Here is a 22748-nt window from a genome sequence, read left to right on the forward strand (position 1 = left end):
TGGGTGTGGTGTGGCGTGTGTGTGTGCGTGCGTGCGTGCGTGCTGCTGCGTGCGTGCGTGCGTGCGTGCGTGCGTGCGTGCTGCGTGCGTGCGCGCGTGTGTGTGTGTGTAAAAATGGAGCTGGTCAGTGCTATGGCCTGGTTATTAATTCCTGTGACATGTGGCAGGTGCAGTATAAATCTGAACGGGCTTGACATTTTCAAACCTGCACTCCAAAACAAAGCCATCATAAAGAGATGACAGCCATGCAGAGAGAGCAGGAGAGAATATGTGCGTTTGTGTGTGTTCATGCACAGTTGGGTACTTTCATATGGTCATTTTTATTAACATGTCTGTGTAGGCTATGCATTTGTAGAAGCATGTGTGTATACGGTTGTTTTTGAGTGTGTCCGTTCTGGTGTCCCCTCCATCCCATAATGCTGATTATTGATCGGATCATGAAGCTGGAATGAGCTCTGCCATGGAAATAAAGAACAGAACGAAGTAAAGCACCTGACAGAAGAAAATAGGTTTTTTAAGAGGGGAATGCAGTTAAATGAGTGAAAGAGCCTGGAGAGATTGGACGCTCATTCTCATTCCACACCTCATCTGTTCTTTCCCTCGTTTGTTGATCCCCTCAATCATACTCTTATTTGTTTATTCATACATTCATGTTCTTTTGCCATTTCTTTCATATTTTTTAAAAAATACGCCTCAGAACCAACTACAGAGGGGAGGGAGGCAGATAGGGCCATACAGACAGAGAGAGAGAGAGAGAATGTGTGATGGTTAAGTGCTCCCTGGGGGCTAGGCTGTGGCTGAGGAGTATAAAATGGGATCAATAGCTAACAAGGCCTGCAGAGCTCCTCTCCCTCTCTGCTACCCTCTCTCATTCACTCACTACCACACTCTCATTCTGTCTCTACTTCACCCCTCTCCTATTCTCTATTGTTTGTCTACATTCTCATTCCTGATACTATGTTTATGTGGTTTATTTATGAGGCTCTCCATTAGCTGTTGCTCATGCAGCAGCTACTCTTCCTGGGGTCCACAGGATTACAGAGGACATGGGCAACATAAGAACCTTCTCCATCTCTCTACCAGTTGTGGTAAGGGTAGGACCAGTTCTAGTAAGGGTAGGACCAGTTCTAGTAAGGGTAGGACCAGTTGTGGTAAGGGTAGGACCAGTTGTGGTAAAGGTAGGAGGGTGAAGTACTTGGAGATTTGGAGCATTGTACAGTCCACCAGTGGACAAGACCGCTTTCACCACGCTACTGCCATGGAAAGAGAGACAGACGGAGAGAGGGAACGAGAGATACAGAGATCTCTGTGGTGGAGAGACAGCAACCAAATAATGTGAGGAAGAACAGAGAGAGCTAAGGACAGGCACTCTGCAGTGGGGTGATTGCAAGGGAACAGAGGTATGAGACAGAGCGAGAGCAGACAGACTGAGAATGTTGGACTTGTTGCCTCACAATGTCTGGACAAGAGACTAGTACTACGAGCCAGCGAGTGTGTGTGTGTGGGGGGGGGGGGTGCATGAGAGAGACAGTACAACATTCTCTCACACACTAATAAAAGCCATATGGGGGGCTAAAAAGCAGAAGAAAAAGCAAAGAGATATCAGAGCCTTGCGGGACTGCACAGCTTCCACACACACACCAGGCTGCATGTTGGAGATATCAGAGCCTTGTGGGACTACACAGCTTCCACACACACACCAGGCTGCATGTTGGAGATAGCAGAGCCCTGTGGGACTACACAGCTTCCTCACACACACCAGGCTGCATGTTGGAGAGAGCAGAGCCCTGTGGGACTACACAGCTTCCACACACACACCAGGCTGCATGTTGGAGATAGCAGAGCCCTGTGGGACTACACAGCTTCCACACACACACACCAGGCTGCATGTTGGAGATATAGAGCCTGCGGGACTACACAGCTTCCACACACCAGGCTGCATGTTGGAGATAGCAGAGCCCTGTGGGACTACACAGCTTCCACACACACACCAGGCTGCATGTTGGAGATAGCAGAGCCCTGTGGGACTACACAGCTTCCAACACACACCCAGGCTGCATGTTGGAGATAGCAGAGCCCTGTGGGACTACACAGCTTCCACACACAACCAGGCTGCATGTTGGAGATATCAGAGCCTTGCGGGACTACAACAGCTTCCACACACACCACCAGGCTGCATGTTGGAGATAGCAGAGCCCTGTGGGACTACACAGCTTCCACACACACACACCAGGCTGCATGTTGGAGATATCAGAGCCTTGCGGGACTACACAGCTTCCACACACACACCAGGCTGCATGTTGGAGATAGCAGAGCCCTGTGGGACTACACAGCTTCCCACACACCATACCAGGCTGCATGTTGGAGATAGCAGAGCCTGTGGGACTACACAGCTTCCACACACACAACCAGGCTGCATGTTGGAGATAGCAGAGCCCTGTGGGACTACACAGCTTCCACACACACACACCAGGCTGCATGTTGGAAGATAGCAGAGCCCTGTGGGGACTACACAGCTTCCACAACACAACAGGCTGCATGTTGGAGATAAGCAGAGCCCTGTGGGACTACAACAGCTTCCACACACATACCAGGCTGCATGTTGGAGATAGCAGAGCCCTGTGGGACTACACAGCTTCCACACACACACACCAGGCTGCATGTTGGAGATAGCAGAGCCCTGTGGGACTGCACAGCTTCCTCACACACACCAGGCTGCATGTTGGAGATAGCAGAGCCTTGTGGGACAGCACAGCTTCCACAAACAGACTGCATACCCAGAGAAAGAGAACGACAGTAAGATACACACAGATCATTCGGGTCCCTAACCAAGATACACACACGCTAAGCTGAGTGTATATTTTGGGAGATTGGGCAGGACTTGGCTGTGAGAGGGGTTGGAGAGTTGGCAGTGGGCCATCTGTCACCACTGGCTACCCTGTCACACAGGGTTAACAGACTTCTCATCTCTGGACACTCGACCTTCCTCCTCCATCATCATATTTTACATTGGGCTCCTATACACCTTCTCAGACCCATCTAGAACACATACACACACTGTAAATGTGCACCTGTAACAAACACACACCTGTAACCTATTCAGGTATGCATCAGGTGTCATTCTCCCAAAAGGAAACACTACTGTAGATCTGAATACCCATTCTTAATCTCCCTGACATTCACGTTAAGTGAACACAATGCCTTTACCAAGAATGCAGAATAACTAGCTGAAGAGGAGAGCAATTCATTTTGGCTTTATTCAAAGGTTATACCGTTTCTGTATCAGTAAGGCAGCCCAATTCTGATCTTTTTCCAACTAACTGGTCTTTAGACCAATCAGATATGAAAAAAAACTGATGCGAAAAGATTGATGTGATTGGTAAAAATATCAATTAGCGGGAAAAAGATCATAATTGGGCTGCATGGGTAAATGCAGCCTAAGAAACCTATCAACATCATGTTAGAGTCTGAAACACAAAGGAAGCTCCTCATCTTGTGAGATGTGTGACCGCCACCTGTTGGAAATTTCGGGATACTGCTATCATGTTACTCCATTTCTGACTAACAAAAGGGGAATAACATCTAACTCAAAAAGCTTCTAGTAGTTCCTCCTCAGTGAGAATCACTGACCCAGACTGTGATCGGCCTTCAACTGATTTCCCGTCAACGATGTGTTGTTGCTATGGCAATGCTTGGAGTCTTCGTGGTGACGATGCGGGTGTTTGGCATTTAGCAATGTCTCGATGTGACGTTGACTGATGGCTTTAATACACATTCTTCCTATTTAATCTCAGTAATCTATTTAGTCTGTCTCTTAATGACATGAACCGGGACAGTGGTGACAGCTTCACTAGAAAAGTTAATATCATAAATATGATAAAAGTGAAAGTTTTTAGTTTGGTGACAGATACACTAGCGACATGGGTTTTTCTTGAAAAGTGACTTGAATAGGAAAAGCTTTGGGCCCTTTTTTGGGTCCTACAACTGACATGTTACTTTCAACAACAAAACACATGGCATATTGTTGATAGACATAACCTGTGACCTTCCTTGTGACAAGGGTGTAACTGTTTCATAATGTAAATCGGCATTTATGAAGTTTACCTCTAGTCAAGGATGTTATACAGCCCTTCTGGTGAATGAGGTTATAATCAATGTGGAATGCCCTGTCCAGAAATTAAAAGTTTATGTTTCCAGTAACAGGCATGATGAAATGGTGGCTTTACCCCTGGTCAAGTTCCCATTATCCTCTTCAACACGTTACTGTAATCTATGTACAACTGGAGGAGCAGTCAGTAGTGTTACTACACATGTGAAAACACACTAAGACAGTTCAGTAAAAGGTCTAGATATGGTTTTGAGACACCATCAAGTACTATTAAAAAGGACCTTGGAGGTAGTATCATTCATAAACGCTGTACATTTCCTCCATTCAGTCTAACTATCTAAGACCAATAAAGTCACACTCCACTACATGCCAGGCCCTGTCCAACATAAAGCAATACTAAACCACAGCAGATAAGGACACAGCTAGATAACAACCTGCCTGAACCTACTGGAGAAATAAATGCATTCTTATTATCCTTTTGTTCATATCCTGAAGTATGGATCGAAACGGACTCTGAATTTCCTCAAAGTGTAAAAACGTACGTGCCTCTATGAGTCCTGAATGCCACTTCCCTCATGGTCTAGATTGTGTAGAAATCAACCACCTAGGATATCATGATCCGGTGGGTCTCCTCAACTACTACATTATCCATCACTGAACACATTTACATGCGCACAGTATTCCAGATAGTAGCACATGTCTTATATATATATATATATATATCCTTTCTTATTCGGGATTAGCTGATTATATGCACTTTTGATATCCCGCTCACGAGTATCCCTGAACCCATGAATATTCCTCATTTAAGTTCATATGGGTTAAATAGAATAGTAAGTGAAATGTAGACACTATCTGTAGGTCTATAACCTCTCACATGTAGAGTAATATAATATTAACTCCAGTATAATTATGCATTTCTTGTAGTAGGCCAAAGATTATACAACAAATGTTAATTGTGTCTTGAGAACAGGAGTTGAGAAATAGGATCTGTCTTTCAGCATCTCTTGATGTGAATGTACGTGTAACTTATCTTTTGCACTTATGCAAAGTAGACAGTATTTCAACCAGATAAAATATGCACCCAAGACGAAATGAAGTCTTATCAGAAACAGTTTGTTTTCTCAGTTTTTCATTTCCATAAAACCTGTCAAACTGATGACATTTGGACATTTTGCACGGGAACAATCTTTCCACTGTTCCAGAGTTATTGCATTTTCTCCCCGGTCCCTAAATGAAACAGACAACTTTACCGTGTTAACTGGATTATACTGCATTCATTCTATTGATGAAAGACATTCTGGTGAGCAATACTTATTTTGGTCTTCTGGGCAACCAGTTATGACAGAAGAGAAGCTGCATGTATCTAACTATAGTTGACAAACGGCCTACCAAGTGCTGGAAATGATATAAGCAGAAACGTATCTAAATTAGGGGTGAAAGTAAGCTATACCGCCCAGTAGACTACGGTGTATCAGCAAAATACATTCTTATGGAATTATTATGGTGGATGGAACTGCGCAGGTATAGCCTACTTTAAGTGATTTTTTTGATAATCAGACGTGAAAAAAATAATAATCACAACACCCATGAGACGTGAAACTGAGCCTGCACAGACAGCGAAAAACAACAGTAAACGGGGTAAACTATTTACATGCCACAGTATCCCTTCTAAGATCAGCATATCCCAGGCATCTTATCCGGGTTTCTCATAACCGGGATAATAGCTTTTTTGGGGATATTGTAAAAGGGATATGATGTTTAACTCAAAAAACTAAATATTTGAGTTTAACGAATAACGAGATATTGGTGGGCATGTAAACATGGTCAATTAGTTAGTATATTTCTAGCTGCTAACTTCTGATCTACTCTTACTTCCTCATACCACTTCTTCTCGTTTCTATTTGTGGTGTAAAATGTCACATGACTACTTCCACAACTCAACTATGAATACCCCCGGACACACACAAACGTTTTGTTATTCTATCCTCGTGTGGACCTAAAATTGATTTCCATTCAAAATCCAATTTTCCCTAGCCTCTTACCCTAATTGTAACCTTAACCCTAAAACCTAAGCTTAAAATAGCCATTGTTCTCATGGGGATGTGGGAAATGTCCCCACGAGGGAACATTATTCTTGTTTTACTATCCTTGTTGGGACTTTAGGTCTTTAGATAGAAGAACCAACCCCCACACACTTCATGTGAACAGGGTCTCATTGCCTCCATTGAAGCAGCCCTCTCGTGAGGTCATGTGATTAGCACGTGGTGCCAATTTGAAAAGGTGAAAGGTCAATTTCACACTCAAACACACTAAGATTAGCCTACAACTACCACTAACCACTGTTTCAAATGAAAACATGAATGACTACAACCACGCACAACTACAACCACATCAATTTCAGGAGGGGAAACGGTGAAACAGGCAGAGGGGAGGACAGGGAGGAGTATAATTTATGGCTGTATTGATTTCCAATGCTCCTTTATGGGCCTTTTATGTCAGTTTAGCACTTTGGCAACACTTGCTTTAGTGCCACATCAATACTGCACACTGGCACTGAGCTAGAGACGGGAGTGTGAGTGAGAGAACGTGTGTGAGAGTAGGAGAGAGATTAAATTGTAAATGTGAGTCTTTCATTGAGTGGAAATTTGAGACGAGTTTGAATTGGATCGGGGTGTGCGCACCTGTATGTGAACATACAGTGCACTCGGAAAGTATTCAGACCCCTTGTCTTTTTCCACATTGTTACGTTACAGCCTTATTCTAAAATGGATTAAATAAAAACATTTCCTCAATAATCTAGACAATACCCCATAATGACAAAGTGAAAACAGGCTTTTAGTAATATTAGCAAATTCATAAAAATATCAACAGAAATACCTTATTTACATAAGTATTCACACCCTTTGCTATGAGACTCGAAATTGAGCTCAGGTGCATCCTGTTTCCATTAATCATCCTTGAGATGTTTCTACAACTTGGAGTCCACCTGTCAGTGGTGTAAAGTACTTTAGTAAAACACTACTTAATTTGTTTTTTGGGGTATTGTTGACTACTTTTAATTCACTACATTCCTAAAGAAAATGTTATTTTTACTCCATACACTTTCCCTGACACCCAAAAGTATTCATTACATTTTAAATGGTTAGCAGGACAGAAAAATAGTCTAATTCACACACTTATCAAGAGAACATCCCTTGTCATCCCTACTGCCTCTGATCGACTCACTAAACACGTTTCATTTGTTAATGTCTGAGTGTTGGCGTGTGCCCCTGGCTATCTGTAAATAAAAATAAAAATAAATAAAAAATGTTGCCACCTGGTTTGCTTCATATAAAGAATTTGAAAAGATGTATACTTTACCTTTAACTTTTGATACTTAAGTATATTTTAGCAATTACAATTACTTTTTATACTTAAGTATATTTAAAACCAAATACTTTTACTCAAGTAGTATTTTAGTGGGTGACTTTTACTTGAGATCTTTTCTATTAAGGTATCTTTACTTTGATGTAGACCTTTGGAACATCTACACCTTCACAATATATCCAGTATTTATTTTAGACAGGTCTAACGAAGCATGATATGAAGAAAATGTAGTCTATTTCAGAAGAACAGAATAGCATACTCTGAATTGTCCTTAGGTCCTGATCTGGCAATGCAAAATGTCTTTGGGCGACAAGTTCATTTAGCTGACAAGATTTGCTTAGAATTCCGAGGCATTATTTTATAGTATGAAGAATACAATTGAACACAGCTGAATAAAATAGACTGGAGGGAGTGCGCACATGCGGCTATTTTGTGTTGAGCGGTTAACAAAAAAAAAAGTTATTCCTTATGCTTAATTTTGAGTTATTAATGTAACTAAAGTTGTTCGACAAATGTTGGGCTACAGGTTTTGATTTTTAATACATGCACATTTGTGGCCTGCTGGAGGTCATTTTGCAGGGCTCTGGCAGTGCTCCTCCTTGCACATAGGCGGAGGTAGTGGTCATGCTGCTGGATTGTTGCCCTCCTACAGCCTCCTCCACGTCTCCTGATGTACTGGCCTGTCTCCTGGTAGCGCCTCCATTCTCTGGACACTACGCTGACAGACACAGCAAACCTTCTTGCCACAGCTCGCATTGATGTGCCATCCTGGATGAGCTGCACTACCTGAGCCACTTGTGTGGGTTGTAGACTCCGTCTCATGCTACCACTAGAGTGAAAGCACCGCCAGCATTCAAAAGTGACCAAAACATCAGCTAGGAAGCATAGGAACTGAGAAGTGGTCTGTGGTCACCACCTGCAGAACCACTCCTTTATTGGGGGTGTCTTGCCTAATTGCTATAATTTCCATCTGTTGTCTATTCCATTGCCACAACAGCATGTTGAAATTATTGTCAATCAGTGTTGCTTCCTAAGTGGACACAGTTTTTGATTTCACAGAAGTGTGATGATCTTGGAGTTACATTGGTGTTGTTTAAGTGTTCCCTTTATTTTTTTGAGCAGTATATATATAATATATACAGTGGGGAGAAGCAAGTATTTGATACACTGCCAAATTTTGCCGATTTCCTACTTACAAAGCATGGTAGAGTCTGTGAATTCTTATCATATGGTAACACTTCAACTGTGAGAGACGGAATCTTAAACAAAAATCCTAATAATCACATTGTATTGTTTTTAAGTAATTAATTCGCAATTATTGCATGACATAAGTATTTTATACATCAGAAAAGCAGAACTTAATATTTGGTACAGAATCCTTTGTTTGCAATTACAGAGGATCATACGTTTCCTGTTAGTTCTTGACCACGTTTGCACACACTGCAGCAGGGATTTTGGCCCCACTCCTCCATACAGACCTTCTCCAGATCCTTCAGTTTCGGGCTGTCGCTGGGCAATACGGACTTTCAGCTCCCTCCAAAGATTTTCTATTGGGTTCAGGTCTGGAGACTGGCTAGGCCACTCCAGGACCTTGAGATACTTCTTACGGAGCCACTCCTAGTTGCCCTGGCTGGTTGTGTTTCAGGTCGTTGTCATGCTGGAAAGACCCAGCCACGACCCATTTCAATGCTCTTACTTGAGGGAAGGAGGTTGTTGGCCAAGATCTCGCGATACATGGCCCCATCATCCTCCCCTTCAATACGGTGCAAGTCGTCCTGTCCCCGTTTTGCAGAAAAGCATACCCAAAGAATGATGTTTCCACCTCCGTGCTTCACGGGTTGGGTGGTTTCTTGGGAGTTGTTACTCATCCCTTCTTCTTCCTCCAAACACGGCGGAAGTGGAGTTATAGACCAAAAAGCCTATAATTGTCTCTCAAGACCACCTGACCTTCTCCCATTTCCGTCTCTTGGATCATTCCAGATGGTCATTGCAAACATTCAGACGGGCCCTGACATGCGCTTGGCTTGAGCAGTGGGACCTTGCTTGCGCTGGCAGGATTAATCCATGACGGCGTAGTGTGTTACTAATGGTTCTTTGAGTACTGTGGTCCCAGCTCTCTTCAGGTCATTGACCAGGTCCTGCCGTGTAGTTCTGGGCTGATCCCTCACATTCCTCATGATCATTGATGCCCCACGAGGTGAGATCTTGCATGGAGCCCCAGACCGAGGGTGATTGACCGTTCATCTTGAACTTCTTCCATTTTCTAATAATTGCAGCCAACAGTTGTTGTGCCTTCTCCCAAGCTGCTTGCCTATTGTCCTGAACCCATCCCAGCCTGTGCAGGTCTACAATTTTATCCCTGATGTCCTTACAAGCTCTCTGGTCTTGCCATTGTGGAGGAGGTTGGAGTCTGATTGAGTGTGTGGACAGGTGTCTTTTATACAGGTACGAGTTCAAAAACGGTGCAAGTTACTAGTTATACAGTTAATGAGTGGAGAACAGGAGGGCTTCTTAAAGAAAAACGAACAGGTCTGTGAGAGCCGGAATTCTTACTGGTTGGTAGGTGATCAAATACTTATGACATGCAATAAAATGCTAATTAAATTACTTAAAAATCATACAATGTGATTTTCTGGATTTTTGGTACACTTCTCGCAGTTGAAGTGTACCTATGATAAAAAATGACAGGCCTCTACATGCTTTGTAAGTAGGAAAACCTGCAAAATCGGCAGTGTATCCAATACTTGTTCTCCCCACTGTATGTATGTATGTATGTATGTATGTATGTATGTATGTATGTATGTATGTATGTATGTATGTATGTATGTATGTATGTATGTATGTATGTATACACACACACACATACATACGTTCTGAAAGGCCCCAGAGTCTGCAACACCACCAAGCAAGCGGCACCACGAAGACCAAGGTGCTCTCCAAACAGGTCAGGGACAAAGTTGTGGAGAAGTACAGATCAGGGTTGGGTTATAAAAAAATATCCAAAACTTTTCACATCCCACAGAGCACATTAAATCCATTATCAAAAAATTGAAAGAATATGGCACAACAAACCTGCCAAGAGAGGGCCGCCCACCAAAACTCACAGACCAGGCAAGGAGGACATTAATCAGAGAGGCAACAAAAAGACCAAAGATAACCCTGAAGGAGCTGCAAAGCTCCACAGCAGAGATTGGAGTATCTGTTCATAGGACCATTTTAAGCTGTACACTCCAAAGAGCTGGGCRTTACAGAATATTGGCCAGAAAAAAGCCATTGCTTAAAGAAAAAAATAAGCAAACACGTTTGGTGTTCGGCAAAAGGCATGTGGGAGACTCCCCAAACATGTGGAAGAAGGTACTCTGGCCAGATGAGACAAATTGAGCTTTTTGGCCATCAAGGAAAATGCTATGTTTGGCGCAAACCCAACACCTCTCACAACCACAAGAATACCATCCCCATGTTGGTGGCAGCATCATGCTGTGGGGATGTTTTTACCAATCGGCAGGTACTGGGAAACTTGTCAGAATTGAAAGAATGATGGATGGCGCTAAATACAGGGAAATTCTTGAGGGAAACCTGTTTCAGTCTTCCAGAGATTTGAGACTGTGTTGGAGGTTCACCTTCCAGCAGGACAATGACCCTAAGCATACTGCTAAAGCAACACTCGAGTGGTTTAAGGGGAAACATTTAAATGTCTTGGAATAGTCTAGTCAAAGCCAATACATACATCCAATTGAGAATCTGTGGTATGACTTAAAGATTGCTGTACACCAGCGGAACCAAGCCAACTTGAAGGAGCTGGAGCAGTTTTGCCTTGAAAAAAGGGCAAAAATCTCAGTGGCTAGATGTGCCAAGCTTATAGAGACATACCCCAAGAGACTTGCAGCTGTAATTGCTGCAAAAGGTGGCTCTACAAAGTATTGACTTTGGGGGGGGGGGGAGATAGTTATGCACGCTCAAGTTCAGTTTGTGTCTTAATTTCTTGTTTGTTTCACAAATAACAAACATTTATTTTCAAAGTGGTAGGCATGTTGTGTAGATCAAATGATACAAAGCCCCAAAAAAATCGATTTTAATTCCAGATTGTTAGGCAACAAAATAGTAAAAATGCCAAAGTGGGTGAATACCTTCGCAAGCCACAGTATGCACTTAAAATAGCGAACTGAGGACACTTATGCCCGTGGTTTCTTTTCATGCCAGCCAGGTAGGCTGTAAAGATAAGTAACATGCTTCATTTTAAGAAAGCTTAGAAATAAATATAGTAGGCCAAGCCTATAGAAAGCTGATCCTCCTATTTTTAGTAGAGGCCATCACTGTTTTCTCACACAATTGCATAGCCTATTGAAATGTTGCACAACATGAGCTCATGGGCTCTCATGAAGAGTGTGATTTAGATTTTCAAATACATTTGCATTTATGTCAGAGTGATTAGACGGATAGAGTGCTGAGTACCAGGCAGTTAGCAAGTTTGGTAGGCTACTAATGACCATCAGCAGCATTACAGCTTGGAGAAGCCTAATTAACGTGACTAAACAGTCACGTGGAATTTGACTGCCTTCATGACACGTGACCGCCTGTGTGGTGGAAATACTGTCACAGCAACAGTCTTAGACATGATTTGGGAAGGCACACCTGTCTATATAAAAAGGTCCCACAGTTGACTGTGCATGTCAGAGCAAAAAACAAGCCATGAGGTCAAAGGAATTGTCTGTATAACTCAGAGACAGGATTGTGTCGAGGCACCGATCTGGGGAAGGGTACCAAAACATTTCTGAAGCATTGAAGGTCCCCAAGACCATGGTGGCCTCTGTCATTCCTAAATGAAAGAAGTTTGGAACCACAAAGAATCTTCCTAGAGCTGGCCGTTCGGACAAACTGAGCAATTGGGGGTGAAGTGCCTTGGTCAAGGAGGTGACCAAGAAGCCGATGGTCACTCTGAAAGAGCTCCTGAGTTCCTCTGTGGAGATGGGAGAACCTTCCAGAAGGACAACCATCTCTGCAGCACTCCACCAATCAGGCCTTTATGGTAGAGTAGCCAGACGGAAGCCACTCAGCTAAAGGCACATGACAGCCCGCTTGGAGTTTGCCAAAAGGGTCTGAGAATCCTTTAGGTGCATGACAAAGATTCTCTGGTCTGATGAAACCAAGACAGAACTCTTTGGCCTGAATGCCAAGCATCATGACTGGAGGAAACCTGGCACCATCACTACGGTGAAGCACGGTGGTGGCAGCATCATGCTGTGGGATGTTTATCAGCAGCAGGGGCTGGGAGACAAGATAGAGGGAAAGATGAACAGAGAAAAGTACAGAGAGATCCTTGATGAAAACCAGAGCGCTCAGGACCTCAGACTGGGGCGAAGGTTCACCTTCCAACAGGACAACGACCCTACACACACAGTGGCTTCGGGACAAGTCTCCGAATGTCCTTCAGTGGCCCAGAATTGAACCCAATCTAAAATCTCTGGAGACCTGAAAATAGCTGTGCAGCGACGCTCCCCATTCAACCTGACAGAGCTTGAGAGGATCTGCAGAGAAGAATGGGAGTAACTCCCCAAACACAGGAGTGGCAAGCTTGTAGCATCATACCGAAGAGGACTCGAGGCTGTAATTGCTTCCAAAGGCGCTTCAACAAAGTACTGGGTAATGGGTCTGAATACTTATGTAAATGTGATCTTTTTTTATATTTTTAATACATTTGCACACAAAAAAAAACATTTATTGCTTTGCCATTATGGGGTATATTGTGTAGATTAATGAGGGGAAAAAACTATTTAATCCATTTAAGAATAAGGCTGTATTGTAACAAAATGTGGAAGAAGTCAAGGGGTCTGAATACTTTCCGAATGCACTGTATGTGTTACAGGTGTGTTCATATACATAGATTATGCCCAAACTTGTGTGTGTGTGCGACTGACCGGTCACAGGAGCAGGCCACCATCAAACTGAGGAGGTTGTAGATTATGAAGGTGAAGATGACAGCTGTGATGGTTCCTCGAGGTATGGAGTAGCTAGGGTTCTTCAGGTCACCTAGGACACAGCACAACACCAGGTCAGACACACACGTCTCTGATCCCTTGGATAACTCCTGAATGACCCCTTTGAAAATTGAGCAGCTAAATAGAAATTCAATCTCTCCACCCATTGATCAAACATCCATTTCTTACCTGACATGTTGGATCCAGCCATGATGCCTGTGCACCCGTTAAACATGACAGCAAACACCGTAGCAAAGGACATCATGGTTCCTGTTGTGTAGTCCACAGCATAGTCAGCTAGGGAAAGGGCGGGGGGGGGGGGCGGATTTAGAAATCAATTCAATCAGCTCCATGTCCGAATCACACCCCAAATCCAGATATTTAACCAAAAAAATGGAATTGATGAACATGCATGCCTCTTGGAATTCAAAAAGTACAGAAATGTCATATCTCGCCATCGCTGGTTCAAGTATAGTTTGTGTTACATATGAAGCCATTGATTTTTAACCCACTTCTCATTGGAGGGTAAGCTTTACAGTGGCAAACAAAGTGTGTCATTTTGTTGACAACAGGGTCTTTGAAGGTGCTATGTGTGTGTGTGTGTGTGTGTGTGTGTGTGTGGTGTGTGTGTGTGTGTGTGTGTGTGTGTGACTGAGTTATGGCGATTAGCAGAGTAATCATGTGGTTGATTTCCACACTGAAAATAAATCCCTCAGCTCAGTGAGGTTGGTATGTTATGGTGGAAATGGGGAGCCAAAGGATATTTACAATACCCACTAATTACAGCTAAATAATGAATTACCTTTTTCACTGCCAGCAAGCCTGATAAACATTCAGCAAAACAAGAGGCTTAAACCTATAATTGGTGTGTGTGTCTAAGATAATAAACAAGTACATTCTGCTCCATAAAGTATGCATAACTGACATTACTAGCCTGTTCAACCTCTCTCCGTATTGTCTGAGATCCCTAAAGATTGGAAAGCTGCCGCGGTCATCCCCCTCTTCAAAGGGGGAGACACTCTAGACTCAAATTTTTACAGACCTATATCCATCCTGCCCTGCCTTTCAAAGTCTTCGAAAGCCAAGTTAACAAACAGATCACCGACCATTTCGAAATCCCACCGTACCTTCTCCGCTATGCAATCTGGTTTCCGAGCTGGTCATGGGTGCACCTCAGCCACGCTCAAGGTCCTAAACTATATCATAACCGCCATCGATAAAAGACAGTACTGTACAGCCGTTTTCATCAACCTTGCCAAGGCTCTCGACTCTGTCAATCACCGCATTCTAATCAGCAGACTCAATAGCCTTGGTTTCTCAAATGACTGCCTCGCCCGGTTCACCAACTACTTCTCAGAGTTCAGTGTGTAAAATCGGTTCAATTCTCGGGCTGACTCTTTTCATATCAATGATGTCGCTCTTGCTGCTGGTGATTCTCTGATCACCTCTACGCAGACGACACCATTCTGTATACATCTGGRCCTTCTTTGGACACTGTGTTAAACCTCCAAATGAGTGTCAATGCCATACAACACTCCTTCCATGGCCTCCACCTGCTCTTAAATGCAAGTAAAACTAAATGCAGGCTCTTCAACCGATTGCTGCCCGCACCCGCCCGCCCAGCATCACTACTCTGGACGGTTCTGACTTACCTAGGTGTCTGATTAGACTTTAAACTTTCCTTCCAGAATCACATTAGGCATCTCCAATACAAAATTAAATCTAGAATCAGGTTCTTACTTCGCAACAAAGCCTCCCCCACTCATGCTACCAAACATACCCTCGTAAAACTGACTATCCTACCGATCCTTAACTTCGGCGATGTAATTTACAAAATAGCCTCCAACACTCTACTCAGCAAATTGTATGTAGTCTATCACAGTGCCATCCGTTTTGTCACCAAAGCTCCATATACTACCCACCACTGCGACCTGTATGCTCTCGTTGGCTGGCCTTCGCTACATATCCGTCGCCAAACCCACTGGCTCCAGGTCCTCTAAGTCTTTGCTAGGTAAAGCCCCACCTCATCTCAGCTCACGGGTCACCATAGCAACACCCACCCGTAGCACGCGCTCCAGCAGGTATATTTCACTGGTCATCCGCAAAGCCAACACCTCCTTTCCTTCCAGTTCCAGTTGCTGCCAATGACTGGAACAAATTGCAAAAGTCACTGAAGCTGGAGACTTACATCTCCCTCACTAACTATAAGCATCAGCTGTCAAGAGCAGCTTACTAATCCCTGCACCTGTACACAGCCCATCTGTAAACAGCCCACCCAACTACCTCATCCCCATTTTGTTATTTTTTGTTGTTGCTCTTTTGCACCCCAGTATCTCTATCCCATGTGTAATTCTGTTGTTGTTTTTGTTGCACTGCTTTGCTTTATCTTGGCCAGGTCGCAATTGTAAATGAGAACTTGTTCTCAACTGGCCTACTTGGTTAAATAAAAGGTCAAATAAAATAAAAAATAAAACATGAGACATCACTCACATTGTTTATGCTCACATTAATAATGCTTTGCTATATTAAATTCCTTAAAGATGCACTATGCATAAATCTCTCCGCCATTTCCTGGTTGCTAAAATTCTAATGACAGTTTATGTGAGAAAACAAGCAAGCATAGTGTAGAGAATCTTGTACCATCTAAACTGCTGTGAAATATACATTCCATAAACCAAAAATATTGTATTACCAGCTGTTCGAAGCTGGAGTACAAAACCGAAGGCAAAAGACGAATGAAACTTAAGAACGGGAAGCATAGAAATAGCACACTTAGAACACATCTACTGCTTCTTAGACTTGCTTTCAATGCAAATGACAGATCTATAACACACACTTCTATGTGAATTTGGTAGGGGCACCCAAAAAGTTACACATTGCAGCTTAAATCAAGTGCAATTGTATTTAGAATGACACATTCATTAAGCGCACACATTTATATTGGTGCACAACACACACACTTACCACCACCCCCCCCACCCCCCCGCCATCGCGCAGACAGACCCCCTTTCTCACCATCCAGGTTGCCCAGGAGTGTGTTCAGTTTAAATCCGGTGAAGTTGGCGATGGTCGGCGGCTGTGGCCCCGTGCCGTTGTGGATGGGCGGAGTGGCGGGCAAGAGGATGGTGCGCGGGCGCACGGCGAAGAAGCTGATAAAGATGGTGGCCAGCACCAGCATGACCACCAGGAAGATGATGAATGAGGCTTTGGCGTAGATCTCTGCCCCCACCAGACACACAAGCAAGCAGAGGAGGAGGATGCCGGTGGCATAGAGCAACGACCACCAATACCCCGCTGGCAACACCTGGAGGGAACCCGCTGGGCTCACCCCATCTGGAGAGGGAAAGGAGAGATGGGGGTGAGAAGAGGAGGTGAGGTAAGTGGGGGGGTTAGTAGGTTAAAAGGTGAGGGGGTTGATGAGAAGATGAGGGAGTGAAGGAATGAGGTGATAGTTGAAACAGACCATGAAAAGGTCAAAGGGTTGTAATCCAATTCCATTTAAATTGTTCAATTTGATTCAATAAGCTTTAAAAATGGGCATGACATGCATGAGCAGACATTGTCAAAGCAGATTAGTTTTAGATCAAATACAATATACTAAAAAAGTAGTCTGTCAATATAAACAGAGCACAGGTTGGTATTTATTGGGATGACTCATGTACTGGAGGCAGCTCTGCAGGGTTGTCACTAGCTGGTACAGCAAAAAGTAATACAATCAGATTTTAAACCTAACCACACTGGCAACCTTATGCCTTACCTTTATTAAGATCATAAAGTAATTATTTGTTTTCATAAATGTATACAATAATTTACAATTTCGAATTTGCCGCTGGCCCATTAATGGAAATCACTCAGCTCTGCCTCCAGGACAAGATTCATCCGAATAAACATTGACCCGCAAACCGAGCAGGAAGAGGTAGAGAGCATGGCTGTATACCTTCTGGAAGCCCGAAGGTTGCTACTATGGCCTCGACCAGACCCAGGATATAGAGGGCACTGCTACACACATTAGCCAGGAAGAACATGACGCCTAGACTGCCCCCAAACTCTGGCCCCAACGCACGACTTATCATGTCTGGGTGAGGAGGGGGTTAAGGCTGGGATACACAGGAGTTATGAGTGAGTGTCAATATGTGAGAGAAAGAGTGTGTATGTGGACACTATAATGAAGTGAAGGCCTTTAAAATGTGAATGTGATCAGGCACTGAAAGAAATAGGCCCAGGCACAGACACTCATTCCCATCCTCCTTTCACACACTCACAATGTGTCTTACAGATAAAGTGAAAACAATACCAGCCATTCACTGACACACACACAAATATCTATATGTTGAGGAATGCAATGCTACATTAATGAAACTGAAAGAGCACTGTAAGGTGGAGTGTGTGTGTACAGCAAATGGGCCTGAAATGACATGTCTATACATCTATCATGTACAGCTGTGTGTGTATTGCTGAGGAGGATACAGTAGGCCCCTCCTGCGTCCAGAGCTCCATTGGTTGAGATGGCACACACAGACAGCACGGTCATACTGATGATGAAGTAGGCCACTAAGAACATGGCTATGGCCTGATACAGCCCACACTGGCCCACCACGAAACCTGACAGGAGAGGAGAGAACACAAGGACCACACTATGGTTTAACATTTCAAATTCAAATCATCTCCGTCTCTAACAGGAACTGAGTTTGGTGGTTTAACAACTTGCTTACAGCAAGTTGGAACTTGGAATTTACAGTAACTGTCAACAAGAACATGCAGTGGGGAATTCTCATTGGCTTTCACCTTCACTATACAGTTGAGACAGCAGTTTGACCCTCCTCCCCCATGTGAAGTTAATCAAATATTAATCAAAACACCATGCCAAGGCATCCAGTTATGTTTAAGAAATGTTTTTCAATGTCACACACAGTAAAATCAGTTTAGACTGATAATAGCCTATGGCAAAATACCAAACTTCTACAATGCTACCATTTCCTTGCAACATTCAACAATAGGTCAAAATGCAGAACAAGTTACGTCATGCTTTTAACCAAAACAGAATTCATCCAATTCACTGTACACCACTCCTATGCATTGAAACAGAAGTGCCATATTGTTCCATATCAGGTATAATGCAGTGCTTATGTTATATGGAATGTTATTCTTGTCTCTCAAACTAGTGGCTGTTCAACGTTTGCGTGTCTACACCCCAGCAGCTGAGGTATCACGAGACAGGGGGCAAAACAGAGGGTGGAACACACCAAGGCAAGAGAGAGAACACTCACAGACAGACCACTGTACTTACCGAGAGAACTCTGTGATATAATAAAATACCTCTGAACAAAGAAAACAGATGAGACATTGACGAATGGGGATTGTGTTTGTGAACATATCTTCAGATTATTTGTGAATACACTATGGATACGGATGTCATTATTGCCATCAGAGATATTGGACCTCGAGCTCTGCATCATGTGAATGTGATTAATGGCTCGAGACTGAAGTTATAGCGCAAGTAAATACTCAATTTCTTGCAAGAACTACATTTTACTCCATATTGTTAGTCCACTTGAAACTACCATATTCCTCCAGTAAGAAAATTGTTTTCGTACATATTTACACATTTATCATCATGACTATGACCCATAACGATCCATTCCCAATGTGTCCCGGGATGCACTCACTCCAGATTCCAACTTCTGCCCGATGTAGAATTCAATGCAATTCAACGTCGGGTTTCCAGGCAACAACTGGCTCAAAGTTACCAACATGGGCCTATAATAAAGCTATTTTGTGGACATTGTAATACATAACAGTAGGCTATAACGTTACTCACCAATTCGTAGGAAGACCACCACGCTGAACATAGACAGCAAGGTGGGTATCACCACACCAAAGAATGTGGAGAGCTTTTTGGGCCGGCTGTGGTGCGCCGACTTAAGTCTGTAAACTGCCGGGGACTGCTCCACAGCCTCCCTGGGAAGACATGGTTGATGCTCCCCCGACTGCTCATTGACACTTGTGGAGAGGCGATAGTGCAGGAGTGGTGTCCTCTCCGACATGGCAAAGCTGCTGTTGGCTACTACGACTAACCAGAACTTAAAAACACCCTGTCACCAATTGTGTCGGCTTTATCAACTAAGCTAGTTTCTAGAGTTCACTCTCAAACATTGAAGCAAAAATCAGTGCGCATGACTTTACTACATTGTCTTCTCAAATCATGTAAACAGACGCTGAACAACATTGTCACGCACCAATCGTTACAATCTGAATGCTAATCAATATAGTTTGCCTACCTCGACATTAGAAATAGTTTCTCTTCGTGTGGCCTAACCCCACTCGAAAACACTATATTGTAGTGGGCCTACATTAGAAACCACACATTATCGTAAAAGTTGTCTGTCGCATTTGTTGGCACTTTCCAACAATCCGTGAACATTGTGAAGCTAGAGCCATTTAGGTCACGTAATCATACAGCAAATGTTCAAAATAAAAGTCCCCCCTCAAGTAATCTAACGCAGCAGGGGTAAAATAAAGACCTGAGCTGAGTTCCCACGTTTTCAGTGGAAGGGAACCTAGGTTGAAGATACTGTATCCCTAAAAACTGAATGCATCCAGTTGTTACCATCGCCAGAACAACCGAATGCATCCAGTTGTGGCCTACACCGTTAAGGGTGAGTTTAAAGTTGCTTAAACATACATTTATTGAAAATACAAACAATATATTATTGAAATCAAATAACAAACATTGATTTACTGGATTATTTTTTTATTATAATGATGATGTTTTACATTATAGTCCCTTGTAAGAAACAACAACAATAACAACACAATACCGACAACAGTAAATGGTTTTTAACTACTATCAACTCGTAACAGAACAGGATTTAAAAGTTTTGAAGTGAACATTTTCACATTGACCCTGTCTAGGGGTAACTTTGTATGGGGCCACAGTGTCCCCCGACCCTGCATATCTCAGTCCCCAGTATCTATGCTGCAATAGCCTATGTGCCAGGTTATTATCTGGTGTACTGTAATCTTAGGCATAGGTTATTATCTGGTGTACTGTAATCTTAGGCATGCTCTCTAGGACGGCGCTTGATGACTCCTGGCTGTCCCCGTCCCCAGTCCACCCAGTTGTGCTGCTGATCCAGTTCTACTGTTCTGCCTGCAGCTGAAGACCCATGACCTAATTCACCAGGTGTGCTACCTTGTCCCGGGACTTGCTGTTTCAACCCCTTCTCTCTCTCTCTCTCTCTCTTTCTCTCTCTCTCCTGGCCTTGCTGTTTTGACCTCTGAATGTATGGCTATGAAAAGCCAACTGACATTGACTCCTGAGGTTTTGAACTGTTGTACTCTCTAAATAGTTTTCATTATAGCTCTACACATGACATTTATACTGTACCATTTAAACTATAGAAGTTGTCAGCCCTGTACATCTGCTTGCTATTGTATTTTGGAATCCTCAGACCCTCTATTAATGGGATCTTGTGTCATTAGGTTATTTTTTAGAGCGCTGTAAATAAGGCCTCTATTGAAAATGTCAATTTTAAACTTATGCGGTCAATCTTCATGGTATGACACTGGATCTTAGTAGAGGGTCTGAGTATACTAAAATACCTCTGTATATTGGTGACAACTTCTCTAGTTTAAATGGTGGAGTAGAAATTAGATGTGGATAGCTATAATGAAAAAACGTTTTGCTAATAAGTGAAAGTAGGTCAACTAACAAAAAAGTATCTAATGCAGTTAATCTTCCTGGTATGACACTGGATCTTATTAGTAGAGAGTCTGATGATTCTTAAACATCCCCCTTTATTGGTGATAATTTATAGAGTTTTAACAGTACATTAGCAAGCAGCTGTATAGGGCTGTAATGAAGGCCTCCAATGAGAATGTATTTTTTGGTCAGTGGTCACAGTAGCTTTCTGCTGATAAAAGATACTTATGCAGTCAATCTTCATGGTTTGAAACTGGATCTTATTAGTAGAGGGTCTGAAATACCCCCCTTTAATGCTGATGACTTCTATAGTTTAAAATAAATGTTATAGAATCAAACATCTGTAGATCATCGATCACATTTATTTCATAAAGCCCTTCTTACATCAGCAGTTGTCACCAAGTGCTTTACAGATACCCAGCTTAAAACCCCAAAGAGCATGCAATGAAGATGCAGAAGCACAGTGGCTAGGAAAAACGCCATAGAAATCAGGAACCTACTGTAGGAAGAAACCTAGAGAGGAACCAGGCTCTATATTTTTTGTCTTTTCAAGTGACTTTAAACTATATATGTTTTGTGGTTTTAAATAAAAAAACGTCCTCTAACAGTCAAGTAAATTTTTTTCAGGGGGACTTTGTTATTAGAAAATTAGCTTATGATTATGTTAAGTTAATGGCGCTAGCTTTTGTGACGCTGGCCGTGTTCGAGAGCATCAAATCCATGATGCATTGTGGGTAAATGGTGACTGACTGATCTACAAAGTAGTTATTTATTATGCAAGGTGATTTGTAGATCAGTCAGTCGGCAATTGCCTCCGTTTACTTGAAGCCCATTGTCTTCAAGTAAACGGAGGACTTTTATTTTGAAGCTATTTGCGCTATTTGGGACCCGTTGATGTTGCTTATTGGCGCTGATTTCACGGAGCTCAATCCGTTGACTAGATTTATCATGTGATGCCAGGATTTTCTAGTTTGTCATCCGATCATATGATCCAGCCCGTTCGTCCAATCAACTCTCTCCAACTTGTAAATGCACTTTGGCTATGTCTTAAAATATTACATTGTAACAACCTCCATGTCTTACTTCCTTATTACTGGAAACTTTGTATCGACACGAAAGTTGACACCTGTTTAGACTCAACAAGTGACATTGTATCGTTGGAATAAATTAGCCTACAGTAATACCGTTGCGGTTAGCCAATCCTTCTATTTACCATGGAATTGCAACCTAAAAACGACCAAATAAATCACTGAGTCCAACACTGATACCCAAAAAGCACACTCTTGGATTAGATTTAATCTTATACTGATGTAGTCTATAAATAGAAACCAAGGGTAGGCTAATTGTTATAACATTCCATGTAACAGTCTGTATCATGCATATAAAAAAATACAGAAATAAGAAGCAAATAATATTTCAATATAAAATATGACATAGCCAAACAAATGTTTTCGACAGGGACCCTTTAATATCAATCATTATACATATAGAATACAACACACAAACTCTTTCTCCCTCTCGACATTTTCATTCAGTCTTTTGGCTCAACTTTTTCCAAACCACTCATTCTTCAACAGTATACCTTTTTACAAAA

At 42.7% G+C, this 22748-nt stretch overlaps 1 protein-coding gene across 1 annotated transcript in view; it reads right to left on the minus strand.

The window, feature by feature from the left end:
- The window catches only part of zgc:153039, a 50665-nt gene extending 30796 nt beyond the window's left edge, over nucleotides 1-19869 (minus strand). The window contains exons 1-6 of the mRNA XM_023982943.2: nucleotides 19271-19869; nucleotides 17920-18054; nucleotides 17390-17527; nucleotides 16468-16785; nucleotides 13642-13749; nucleotides 13393-13504 (exon numbers count right to left, since the gene is read on the minus strand). Coding sequence (XP_023838711.1) covers nucleotides 13393-13504; nucleotides 13642-13749; nucleotides 16468-16785; nucleotides 17390-17527; nucleotides 17920-18054; nucleotides 19271-19496 — 1037 coding nt within the window. The 5' untranslated portion in view covers nucleotides 19497-19869. The remainder of the gene's footprint in view (nucleotides 1-13392; nucleotides 13505-13641; nucleotides 13750-16467; nucleotides 16786-17389; nucleotides 17528-17919; nucleotides 18055-19270) is intronic.
- Nucleotides 19870-22748: the final 2879 nt, after the last annotated feature.

This window comes from Salvelinus sp. IW2-2015, linkage group LG4p (genome assembly GCF_002910315.2).
Source record: "Salvelinus sp. IW2-2015 linkage group LG4p, ASM291031v2, whole genome shotgun sequence".
Lineage (NCBI taxonomy): Eukaryota > Metazoa > Chordata > Actinopteri > Salmoniformes > Salmonidae > Salvelinus > Salvelinus sp. IW2-2015.